The sequence below is a fragment of the Penicillium oxalicum genome, chromosome II (genome assembly GCF_001723175.1).
Source record: "Penicillium oxalicum strain HP7-1 chromosome II, whole genome shotgun sequence".
NCBI classification, from domain to species: Eukaryota; Fungi; Ascomycota; class Eurotiomycetes; order Eurotiales; family Aspergillaceae; genus Penicillium; species Penicillium oxalicum.
Genome location: NC_064651.1, coordinates 110,166 through 122,531, shown reverse-complemented (window position 1 = coordinate 122,531; position 12,366 = coordinate 110,166). Strand labels below are relative to the sequence as shown.

The window sequence follows — 12,366 nt, the reverse complement described above, 5'->3', positions numbered from 1 at the left end:
TATCGGCAGATCGGCCTATCGGCTAATCGGCTTATCAAGGTTTGTCCCCGTTTTGTTTATTCCGTTATCACATGAGACCTAAGCAACTACTCCGCACCTTCTCCACAGCTTGAGTCTGTCAATTCACAATAAACAGAGGGGTTGCGTTGGCACACGTTTAGCCCTCGGATTCAATCCTCATCATGATGGGAATTCGATTTGGCGCTTCTCAGGCTCGGGCGCTTCGCACAAAGATGGCTGCCACGTCTCCTATGACCTCTCAGACGCGGAATATCTCGTTCTCTTCGTACCTAGTGACCCCGGCCGAGCTTAACGAAGCTCTCAAGAAGAACCCGACATCGAAGATCTCTACCTCACCCCGGGTCATTCCCCTATGTGCTGCTTGGTTCATGCCTAATGACCCAGAAGGTCGCAAAGGCATTGACTTGTTTCGGCAGTCTCGCATTCCTCACGCCCGCTTTTTTGACCTCGACGGGGTCAAAGATCACGATTCACCTTATCCTCATATGCTTCCCACATGTGAGACTTTTGCTGAGGCAATGAGCGAACTTGGTATTCGTCGTGACGATGAGGTGGTTGTCTACGATACTGCCGAGTTAGGCATCTTCAGTGCTCCGCGAGTGGGTTGGACATTGCGTGTTTTTGGACACCCTAACGTCCATGTTCTGAACAACTACCGTCTCTGGGTACGAGAAGGATTTCCTACCGAGAGTGGTGAGCCGTCTCCAATTGAGAAAAGCAAGTACCCCGTGCCGACATATGACTCGAAATTGGTGATCGCCTACCGTGAAATGAAGGAGCTTGCATTGGACTACGGGAAAGAGGGCGCAGAGGAGGTCGAAATCTTGGATGCTCGGTCTTATGGTCGTTGGGCCGGATCTGACCCTGAACCACGTCCTGGTCTCTCGTCAGGTCACATTCCGGGCTCAAAGAGTTTACCCTTCCAGGAACTTCTTGATCCTGAAACGAAAGCTTACCTGCCAAAGGACCAGCTGCGAGAAGTGTTTGAGAGCCACAAGGTTGATCCCTCCCAGTCGATCATCAGCTCCTGTGGGACAGGCGTCACAGCAAGTGTCATTGAGACTGCCCTTGGTGTCGCAGAGTATGGTGATCCTAATCTTCGCCGGGTATACGACGGCAGCTGGACGTAAGTGGAGTACCCCTGTGCGCAAATCCTGCGTGGAAGGAGCAAAAGGCTAACCAAAGTACAGAGAGTGGGCTCAACGAGTGAAAATGTCGGATAATCTGATCAAGAAAGTCCAGTCTTAGGACAATTGATCGACACTAGACTCTGGTAACCCTGCAGCGATTCACATGGGTCATGGCCGCATGACTTGTGAAAGTATGACTCAGTCTTTTGCATTTTTTTTCTTAGACGATACTCCATCAGCTGTCTTCTAGATGCGTTGCCTGGGAATCTTTTCTTTCATCACCTTGGAATATGATCATTGACGTATCTTTCAACCGTGTCTTACTTGTCTCGCTTTGTACATACCTAGGCGCCTCAGTTATGACCCCCATGAGATACTAGATATTGAAGCTCATACCCTTTCCCGACATCACCAACCCATAACCTTTACCATTCTCTGTGCTAGTCGTGTGGTATCTGCCTAGTCTAGAGATATCAGCTGGAACCGGAAATCCATGAAATCCAACTGGCACGCGAATAACTCCTATCTTGGTTAAGTAGAAATTATACTCCCTTGATCCATCCAACAGGGCCGGTACCACTAAATACATATGAGGTACCGACACCTGCGGACCCTGCAATTAGTACCGTAAATTTGCTTCTAAAGACACTGCCCGCCCACCTACAGCCTGTCTAGAGTTACCAGTGACATACAGCAGTAGTATTAAGGGAGAAAGCTTAGTCAGCTTCATCTTTTTGGCCTAAGGCTGCAAATGCCCCGGAGCGGGATACCTCAGCTCATCGTCACAGATCGGGAAGAACCTTGAAAGTATCAGCCTCAGCGTGCACCACGCTTCCATCGGCTTCTCTTCTGTCCACTTTCCTCAAAGGTTGAAGATGCTGCAGATGTTACCATACCCTCACGCTACTCATTGTGAGTGACTGATTTCCCTCTCCACGCGCGCCACGCCGGCCGACCAGTGTAGGCCGAGTCAGCGCCCCCACATTCTCATGCGTCCCGCCATCATTGGAACCTCCTTCATCGGGTCGCTCTGCTGACCTCTTTTGAACGTCCCAGTCGCGGCTGTCAAACCATCCAGTCTTCCGGTCTAGGAGCCTCTGTGGCACTACACCGATATCCTGACTCTTCCATTTGCCCAACTCGAAGACACTCGTTCCCAGTACCGCCATGTCCACCGGACGCAAGGTCTTCCACTGCGCTCTGGACGAGACGGCTCTCACCACCAACATTAGCGAGATCAAGAAATGGACTACCAATGGTGCCATCGATCTCATTGTCCCGCTTTACAGTACGTGCCTTTGATCCGTGAGGGTCTTTTCCTTTTCAATGACATTCCTCACGGTTGCAGGCTCAGCTAATTTTCTCTCTCTTTTACTTTACGCACAGCCCTTGAGCGACTCCACGCACTCAAGCGAGCTGGATCGCAAACCGCGATAAACGCCCGCGAGGCCGTGCGCTTCCTTGACCGAGTCACCTCCGGTAAAGACCACATTCCTGCCAACCGAGTCGCCCTGCAAGGCCCCATGGAACAGTACGAGCGATGGGAGGATGCGGAGAAATTCTTCTTACCCGAGTTCGAGGAGGAACCGGAAGCGATTACCGATATCGACCCCGTTCAGTCCTCGCCGGACGGCTCGCCCAAAATGAACGGCAATTCCGACCCGCATGATTTGTCGCAGATGTTGCTAAGCAAGTTGAACTTCAAGAAAGATAACGAGGTCGCATCTGTCACTTCTGGCGGTAGTCCTAGCGCTCCCGGATCGCGCAACTCCTCCCGCAGCTCACGCACCAGCCCCGAGTGTACTCAGCATGAGAACAGCACCGCTCAGCCCGAGGAAGCACCCAAGTCGGGTCATCGACGTACCGAGTCGGGCTCTACAATTCCAGTCGCTCCACAAGTGCTACGCCCGCTTCTGAGTGCGCTCTTGTGGAGGCTTCACAGTGGCCCAGATGCTGATAACTCTGCCAAGAGCTGTATCCTGGTGACCAATGACCGAATGACGCAGGTTTGGGCCCAGAAATTCGGCATCGCAGTGAAAAACATTCTCCAGCTACGTACCGCAATTCAGTACGAAGAGCGCGAGTACAAAAATCGCTGCAAGTACGCCGAGAAGGTCCAGGCTCACCCTGTTGAGCAGCCCAAGACTCTCCTTTCGTACGAGGACGAATCCGACGAGGATGAGCTTGTTTTTGTTCCTCGCGGCGGCCGCGGCGGCAAAGGTTCGTCTGCTCGTGGAGCTCGAACCGGAAGCTCTCGCAAACCACCGCTGAAAGCTGCGCCAGCTGCTGTTGAAACCCCCGTGGAAGTTCCCACACGACCGATTGACCCTAACTCTTTCAGCCGATCCCTCGGCAGCGCTAAGAAGGATCCTGCCACTGTAGACTTGAGCACCCAGCAAGGCGCTGCTCGTGGTCTTTCGGGAGCCTCACGTCGCTCGAATGGACGCCGCGGAGGTGCCGGCCGGGCTGCTGGACGTGGAAGCGGCCGCGGTCAGGGTAAGCTTTGGGTTCCTTGATTACAAGCCCTGGTCCCTGGTGAATGTCGATTCTATCGAACTTTTCCCGGTAGACCTTGGACCTTCTAATCCTGCAAATCACTGAATACCAAGAACTGGAACGGGTCTGTCTATGTCTCCTTAGCAACACCGAAAGTGATCGTGTGACGGAGAATCCTCACTGTGGGTTCTCCTTGGGCTTGCGATATCTCGTCCCCGATACACCTTTACCTCTCGTCGTCCTGGCCCTCGGCTATCGCTGTCCAAGCTAGCTGGGCAAACTTGGAAACTCTGCGCATCATTGTGTGACCAATGAGATCCGGAGGAATACATGAGCGCGCTGCTTACATGTCCGATGGGTCCCCCTTCGTGAGGATTCGTCGCTTCTCAAACAGTTTTTGCTCCCTGAAACCATTACCTGGAGGAAAAGGATCGATTGCTCATGGCTTTGTGCTCGTCTCGAATCTTGGGACATTGCTTTCTCTTCAAACTCTGCGCAGTCGTGATGGCGAGAGTGCATTTAATCGAATCTACTACCAAGGCGGAGAACGCACAATGCTCGAGAGATGTGTTTTGCTTCGCCCATTATTGCTTGCGCGACTTAGAGATCTTCTGAACACTGTAGGATTCCCTTAAATTGAGTAGCTATCAAGTCGAGGTCCGTGACAAAGGTACCTGTGCTTTTGAGCAACTGAGCAAGTATGCCAAAAGTCCCTTGAGGATCCTGACAAGACCGTTGAAAGCAGTCTCTAGGAGCCTCACAACTTACAGATCAAAATTATCACACGGGGAAATAAGATGTTCGAAGGGGGATTGCGCTGTTACTCACAGGAGACAGTTCATCACACCTTGTAAAGATTAGATTCCGGGAAGGGTGTAAGTTGCATCTGCTGAGGATAAACCGGATCCTAAAGCAAGTGTTGTTTTGGGATTCCTGAATTTCCTCCTGTTTGAGTTCCGGTGACTCTCTCATGGTGGCTGTACTGATGCGGCTAGCACAAGGGTGATCTTTTTGTTGCTTGAAGCTCGCGCTATGGCGAAAGAAGATGGTGTCTCCTGCTAATCCAATGTGTCTCAGCTGTCGACCCGGGTTGGCTCTTGAAAATCGCAGTTGGCTGATAAACAAGTCGCAGATGACGACTATCTTTCTTAGACACATTTCTCCAACCAGACAGTATCATATGTCTCGTCTCACAAAGTCTCCTGACGCGTTTAGTGCTCCGATTGAGTCACACTGCACTGTTTCCATTCTGTGCCGAATCTCCGTCGTGGGACGTGTCGCCCACTGGACAGCATCTTGCGATGAGTGTCATGTTTCACGACACGCATCCGCAGCATTATACGCGAGAGTCGCTCCGTATCGCCAAGGTGAAGCAGTGCCTCGCAGGTCATGGAATGGGGTTCCTTGAACAGGTGGTCAACAGCACGCAAAGATCGAAGAAAAACAAATCCTCACAGGCCGGATTCCCCTCAACCGTGACGGGCCATGGCCTGTCACCTGATGCCAGCAGCGGACAGGCGCCAAGCGTCGGTGCGTCAACTTGTCAACTGATTGCCGTGGGCCACACGCATGGGGCCATCTTCCCCGCATCACGTTGGATAAGCCGCAGATCTCAGATTTCCACTCTCACCTTCTCTATTTCTTCCCCACTCGTCTCCACCGACGTTGCTAAACCAACTGCCCAGGCGTGGAACTTCTTCCTCTCACTGACTGCATTACACTGACCTTTCTTCCATCATGTCTGCCGCTATTGATGAGACTCCATTGAGTGCTGCACCCCTCGAGCGTCGCAACTCGTTGGAGAAGCACCTCCAGACGCGCCCGGATATGCAGGACCTAAAGAACCGCCATATCCTGCTTGACACCAATTTGGCTCCGTACAGAACCTGATCGCTCTCAAGTTAGCATTGTCCATGTGGCTAATGTTCACGCCCCAGATCCCTCCAGTCAGCCCAGCAGGAGCTCGATCGTCACCGTGCCACAGATAGTCTGAAGAAAAATCTGGAGAAGAGGCCTGACCGAGATGAGCTGGTGGAGCGTATATCTCCCTTTTTCTTCCTTTTCCTTTCCCTCCCCTTGACTTAATTTGAGTATTTGCAAGCATGGAATTGCCGCCTCCGACTACATGTTGTTGCTTTCTGCTCCATGCTTGGCGGTCTCTGCGACATCCAATCCCTGTTCATGGCCTTCTACTGACGAGCAAAGGGAACATCCTCCCCGCGACCACCGCCGCACCGGCCCTGCAGGCTCAAGCCCGCGAGCTCGAACGCCACATGCTAGCCGATAATCTCGAGCATAAGATTCAGAATCGCCCTCAGCCAGAAACGCTGATCACTCAAGGCATCCTGACGGAAGATGAAGACCCTCGATCGGCTTGATGAGATTATATGATCGGTTTTTCTGGCTGTCCTCATCACTGATTTCTTTTACTTGCGCGGGATCATCTGGCATCATCGGCATTTGTTCCCTTTATCTGGAAAGACCCCACCGTAAAATTGGGGCTGACAACGATTGTATTCCTGCCTGCCACCACGCCTTGGGCCACAGTCTCGTATTCTCATTAATGATTCCTGTTCTTCACTCCTCTATCGCACACAATCTCCCCATCGCGATCATTTGTGAGCGATTGCCCTGGAAGCATGTAACGGAGATGGTGATGTCACTATGACGCTAGTATCGAGTGTACCAAACGTCCCCACAGATTAACTTGCAACCCCCATCTACTACGCACAAGCTCTAGTCGAGTGCGATTTTTTTTGCTCAAGATCCGGTTTCTTGTTAGTACGTGAAGAGAAAGGGTTCGCGTTGAGAGATACCAGAGATACTACGAACAGTCTCGTCGACCTTCGTCGCGTTGTCCATTTATTGGTACTCGTCTCGCAGACCTTGTAGAGCCCTTGCTGTTCGAATGTGGAAAATTCCATCGCATTGCGACATGTCGCAAAAGCTCTGTGATTAAATTGATGCGGAATTTCCTCGAAGAAGACTCTTCCCTGGTAGCTTACCTATTCGATGACGCTTGATAAAGAGTAGCGTGGAGCATAATCACGATGATGACCAAAAATGTATCACAAAATCAACCAACAACCTTGAGATTGAAGTGGATGTGAGTGGATCAGAGGGCACAGTATAATGAATGCATTCTCACAGTTACCCCTCGGTGGAAGAAAGATCATCGAGGTTTGGGAAATGAGGTGTGGAAGATTTTGAGAGAAAGTGGCCAAGATATATGCATCTCCTGGCTAGACGATGCATGTGTGACGCGACTACCATATAATTAAAGTGCGATGGGGTTACTTCTTTGAATTGACAATAGTGGATTGAGTATCTGAGCACCACTTGTAGCTTCCAAGGCAATTTATGTGTACTTGTAAACGGACGGTTGGTAGCAGAGAGTTCTTGAACACAGTTTCAATCAATTAGTGGCCAAATAGCTGAGATTGAGACCTGAGGTGTATCGTATCAGGTTGCAAGTGGGGCTGAGGCTCCTCGATAGAGTGACTGGTGAAAAGACGGACAGGCTCTCGTCACTATGTGTTGATCTACGACATGGTCCCCTACTCGGCATTCCAAACCGTATGTCAACAAGAGGTGGACAAGGTCAATTGCCTGTTTGCGCATGCGCGAATCCAGGTCATAAAATGATTATACTTCTTTTTTTTTGTTCCGTGGTGGGGTAAAGGCCCGTTGGTTTGGAAACAAATGAACCCATACGAGTCTTGTCGTGGTCACATTCCATCCAGGCATGTCTTTTGATTTAATGCGTCTCAACTTCCATCGCAGGCCCTGATAAGTCTGGCGTCCACCCGCTCGGCCGTTCACTTCCGCGAACCAAAATTCCATACGCGGCTCGCTCAACCTTCTCCACGCTACCTTGCATGACCTCCTTCTTTTTCGAGAGATCCTTATACATGGATGCACGGTGTCGCCCTGAAACACTCAATGCCTCACACCGCGCTCGAATTGCTCGCAGATCAACGAGGACACCGGCCTTGGCAGCATCAGTCGGAGTTACCTTGCCCGAGCTCAGGGCTGTTACTGCGAACCGCATCATTTCGCCCGTAAGATCAAAGATGCCCATCAGATAGTCCTCTTCAGTGACCAAGATCCCAGGCAATTTTTCTGAGACCTCGGCATGTGTGATCAATGTCTCGGTGCGAAGGTAGTGATCGAAAGAGATGGCCTCGATAAATTCTTGGACACCGCCGCTGATCTGTCTTTGGTAACGCCACGATTTGATACCCACTAGATCGGCTGCGATGGAGGCGAAATGTTTGTGGATTTGTTCGAGACGGGTGTCGTTTTCTTGGGTGATATTTTGCGGGATGGGTTGCTTGGTGGCTCGTACTCGTTGCAAAGCGAAAATGCTAGGGGTCACTGTTAGAGATAGATTCGGTCACAACGAAAAAAAAAGGATGGGGTAAGTTTACATTTTCTTGCTGAGTGCGGTGATATCGCGACTGGTTTTGATGACTCGCTCGCGGCGATCGTGATGCTCGTCGAGCTCGTCGCGGAAATTCTCGAAGATCGAGAGTGTGGGGTTAGCTGACTCTGACGAAGCCATCTTTACCACTGCTTGACCTTCCCAAGAGCGCTTTGTACCCATTGAGTCACAGAAAAGAATGAGGCGAAAGAAGAATGTGGACTTGCGCAGTGGATGATGATGACGAGGTTATTGAAGTGAGGAATTGCACTTATTGCCGCATCTTATCTTTGATCGACGTCGGGAGATAAGTGATGTCCCTTATCGATAGGGCGGTTGTCTGATAAGAGGGCTCCAGGTGTTTTTATTTTCGGCTCAGTTAGACAAGGTTTACCGAAGAACTATATCATTCGGCCCTATGATTTCAGGGTCGAACGTTTGATATGGCCAACATAGCATATAAATATGACTTCTCTGATGGGTAAGATAAATGCTAAGCACGTTGCAATAATTGTATGGCAATCAACGTCGCATCTGCATATGAACGCACCTCATCCCGACACGGACAGGAGTGGCCAGAAATTCAGTCTCTCAGGCCGGAGGCCCGCTACTGATTCCGTCCGCTGGTCCTCTTACTTATCTTGCAAGAAGATCCGGACCTCTCATAGATCGTAAAGAAGGTATTGCGGGAACAGACTTATCACAACCGGTCTTACGGATGTTTCACGACAGCTCGCCCAAGAATCTCGTCCCTCTCGATTTGTCGAATAAGCTCTGGTGTATCGACCAGAGGAAAGACCTTGATTGCCGGGGTGATGACTCCCCCAACAGCAAGCTGCAACAACTCTGTCATTTCTGTCTCCGATCCGACCGAGGAACCTCGGATTGTAAGCCCTGCAACGCGTCAGTTGTGGGTGTCCATCCCGAAATCACTTCGAACGGTACTGGACTGACCTCTCGCGGCGCAAAGAGTGGCTGAGATGGGAAGTTCAATCTCATTTTTCGGAAGACCGACACATATAATATGACCCAGATTTCTGACCAAACTCGGTGCCATTTGGAGAGCTTCTTTTGTGCCCGGAACAACAATGGTAGCATGGGCACCTTCCCCGGTCAATTCGTTCACCCGCTTTGCAACGTCTTCGGTCTTGTAATCGAGAAAAGATTCTGCGCCCGAGGAGAGACTTAGATCTCTTTTCTCGTCACCGGTGTCGATTGCAATGACACGATACCTCTTCACTCTCGAGGCTAATTGCACCCCCAGATGACCGAGTCCGCCACCAGATCCTGAGATGGCAATCCAATCACCAGTCTGCAACTCACTATCAAGATGAGCGAGAGCACCAGCCATGGTGAGACCTGCACACAGAAGCGGAGCTGCAATCTCGTCCGAAAGACCCTCTGGGATTCTAGTGAGGAATCGTGCGTCGGCGATGGTATACTGCTGCAGAGTACCCGGAACATGACGACCGGTATTCTGCTGTCTGGGACACGCTTGAAACAGCCCTCGGCGACAAATGGAGCATTCTGTACAAGCGCTGTACAGCCACTTGATGCCTACCCTTTGTCCCACCAGAGATGAGGAAACATGAAGACCAACTTTTGACACCGTCCCCACGCCCTCGTGACCAATGATGGGGTTGTAAACTCCCCAGCCTCGGACAGCGCGTATTTCAGAATGACTTCATGGCCTTGAATTAGACATGAAAAATCCGATATGATGGAGGTCAGAGGGGCACGAAACCTACCATATGCCCGTACAATTGAGCTTGACCAGGACCTCGTGTGGCCCAGGACTGGGAATTGATACTTTGTCACAAAATTCAATATTGTAATGATCCCCTGGATTTCGAACCACCGCTGCTTTTTGTTGATGTGAAGTCTGCATTGCCAATCTTTAGCTCTTTCAGTATCGAAGTGAACGGTTGCCAGAAACAGTGAAGCAGTGATATCTGTTCAACAAATAAAGCTTCCAGCGGCGGAATACAATAAAAGGTTTGCGAAAAACGAGGTCGAAAGATAATTTTTGACGCTTTAAAACTTGAGTACGCGTGTCCGCAGTGTCGTTGGGCTTAACGTTGACATGTTCCATTCTCGTTGAGGGGCAATTCCCGCTGCCGTGCCAGATGCCGATCCTCGGCAGAGCTGTCCAGTCAGGCCAACTCTCGCATATCATCCGCTTTTCAGTCTTTGATTAGTTCTGACCTCACTCTTGACAGATGACGAGAGGGTCATCTTGATAAGTACCCTCGGTCTTATCATCCAGGACTTATGATTGTATTTTTGCACTCGGAGTGGAAATGGAAGCAGTAGCAACGCATGCACAGGTTCATTTAAGAACATATACAGGAGACAAAAAAGATGGAAAACAAGACTCAGGCATCCATTTCAGTACCTATGAACTGTGATTTTGCGGTCTAAGCACGGATTTGACGGTGGTGCCGGACATAAGAGAAAAGTTGCATAACCTACCAGGTGCTAGCCTAGCGAGATGTAAGCTTACCTGACTATCAGCCACATGGCTCGGAATACCGAAATAAGTCAACAACATAGCAAGCAGGACCACCCGATACCGAATGGGCGGAAACCCACTTTGAAAAGAGCATTTCAAACAATTCGGAGTGAATGAAAACACACCATGCTTGTCTATTGCGTTTTGATCTGTCTATCTCTGCCACTATGATTGATCCTATCGTCTGAGAACATTGATCTAGCTTGCAGTGTTATCAATCAAGATTGAATACCGTGCGAAAAGATGTTCTATCTTTGAGATGCTCTTCAACCGTTATGTGCTTTCTCATTCTTGTTGAAACATGAAGCAGAAGTCTGAGCCGTTGCTTTGAGCGACTATGATCCTATATGTTGAGCGTGATATGCATAACTGATCAGCTCTACAACCTGGAATACAAATGAGCGTAGGCAGTTTGGACAATATCTGACAATAAATATGCAAGAGCAACGTCGGGAAGTTGATCTTTCCTATAGAAACCTGAAGGAGGTTCTGTATTGAGGAGAATAGACCCCAGTAATTGTCGTCACCGCCAGAGCGACGAATTTGAGGTGAGCTTTAGAAGATCAAATATGCATACGGTGTGGATACGAATTTTCTTTCATTCTGATGCACACGCTTACAATGTGGATTCCCTTCAGATCAATTTGTATGATCACGACTACATGGGCGAGGCGAAGGCTAATTTGTATGAATGGGTGCATCCCCAACGATTGAGGTCGTCTCAGCTGAACATCGACAGAGAGCTTGGATTGAATGGATGTTGCTATTTTGGGACCTTTGTGGCATATCAGTATCTTATTCCGCCCATGGGAGACACGCGGCGAAGATTCTATCTCTCCACAAGTTCGCGTCTTGTCGAGTCATTTGTCTATGAAAACGCGTCGTTCTGAATGATTGTGAATGTAAAATGAGACTCGAATGCCAGTCTCTTTCAGAATCAAGCAGACCTAGGTAGTCGCAATTTATTCTCAATCACGATGCGGGCTTCACTTCCTGTTATGCTTAGGGACCCGACTCCGTTTCCTCAGAAGGCCGAGCTGCGCCGAGGAGTCATTGCCATAGAATCTCTGATCACTCAAGATTGAATTTGGATTAAAAATACAAAATCATGGATAATTGAACAGCCCCGAGTGCTCTAGAACGAAGATAATCAAAAAGTTGACAGTAGATCTTTCGTGTTTACTTGTTTTGTGCTAGACGGAATTCAGTAGCAGCAGAGGTAAACTTAATTCGGATACGAAGCTTAACTGGGCCGTCGAATAGTGCATTCCATCAAGTATCGAGGTAAAAAGAGAGTACTTATGCCACCTGGCTGTCGGAGGACGAGAAGGACCTAGGGAATGAATAAGGCCCGTTTGTGCCACGGCGTAGAGCATGCGCAATCTTCATCCATGTCAACTACACCTTTAATCGTGCACCCTCTCTTGATCTCTGCTCGCACCGAGCAAGAACATATTCGTCTACGCTTTCAATCTTGTATTGTGCTGCTTTCTGTCTTTCTCCACCCCTCATTTCTTCATTAAATAACTTTAATTGACTAGCTTCATGGACTCGATTCATCTGTGATACTCGAATGGTGAAGGGGTGACCTAACGCATCCCGAGAAACGTGAAAAGAATCCTCCCGAATAGGCAGACATCAATTTCAAGACGAAACGATTTGCGAGACCCAACGAGTACGGTTCTAAGCGTCGAATTAGCGAAATACACGTCAAAGGTTGTTGCAAGAGTTCACTCTTTACAACATCGCAGTAGCTCAGGGCACTGTGACTACCTTGTTACGGG

The 12,366-nt window shown here is 49.6% G+C and overlaps 6 protein-coding genes across 6 annotated transcripts; 4 read left to right on the top strand and 2 right to left on the bottom strand.

Annotated features, from left to right (window-relative positions):
- Positions 1-182: 182 nt before the first annotated feature.
- On the top strand, positions 183-1,269 carry POX_b01976 (Thiosulfate sulfurtransferase TUM1; the record flags this gene model as incomplete). Its single annotated transcript, XM_050110898.1, has 2 exons — positions 183-1,147; positions 1,212-1,269. The coding sequence occupies 2 exons, from the start codon at positions 183-185 to the stop codon at positions 1,267-1,269; spliced, it is 1,023 nt and encodes a 340-aa protein (XP_049971244.1).
- Positions 1,270-2,318: 1,049 nt separating this feature from the next.
- On the top strand, positions 2,319-3,667 carry POX_b01975 (uncharacterized protein; the record flags this gene model as incomplete). The annotated part of the gene is made up of 2 exons (XM_050110897.1): positions 2,319-2,439; positions 2,538-3,667. 2 exons carry the CDS (start codon positions 2,319-2,321, stop codon positions 3,665-3,667), a joined length of 1,251 nt encoding a protein of 416 aa, XP_049971243.1.
- Positions 3,668-3,958: 291 nt separating this feature from the next.
- Positions 3,959-4,282, top strand: POX_b01974 (uncharacterized protein; the record flags this gene model as incomplete). The annotated part of the gene is made up of 1 exon (XM_050110896.1): positions 3,959-4,282. One exon carries the CDS (start codon positions 3,959-3,961, stop codon positions 4,280-4,282), a length of 324 nt encoding a protein of 107 aa, XP_049971242.1.
- A 1,102-nt stretch (positions 4,283-5,384) lies between these two features.
- POX_b01973 (uncharacterized protein) lies at positions 5,385-6,025 on the top strand (the record flags this gene model as incomplete). The annotated part of the gene is made up of 3 exons (XM_050110895.1): positions 5,385-5,524; positions 5,585-5,685; positions 5,853-6,025. 3 exons carry the CDS (start codon positions 5,385-5,387, stop codon positions 6,023-6,025), a joined length of 414 nt encoding a protein of 137 aa, XP_049971241.1.
- Positions 6,026-7,404: 1,379 nt separating this feature from the next.
- Positions 7,405-8,253, bottom strand: POX_b01972 (uncharacterized protein; the record flags this gene model as incomplete). The annotated part of the gene is made up of 2 exons (XM_050110894.1): positions 7,405-8,014; positions 8,078-8,253. 2 exons carry the CDS (start codon positions 8,251-8,253, stop codon positions 7,405-7,407), a joined length of 786 nt encoding a protein of 261 aa, XP_049971240.1.
- Positions 8,254-8,782: 529 nt separating this feature from the next.
- On the bottom strand, positions 8,783-9,958 carry POX_b01971 (uncharacterized protein; the record flags this gene model as incomplete). The annotated part of the gene is made up of 4 exons (XM_050110893.1): positions 8,783-8,964; positions 9,025-9,554; positions 9,632-9,761; positions 9,832-9,958. 4 exons carry the CDS (start codon positions 9,956-9,958, stop codon positions 8,783-8,785), a joined length of 969 nt encoding a protein of 322 aa, XP_049971239.1.
- Positions 9,959-12,366: the final 2,408 nt, after the last annotated feature.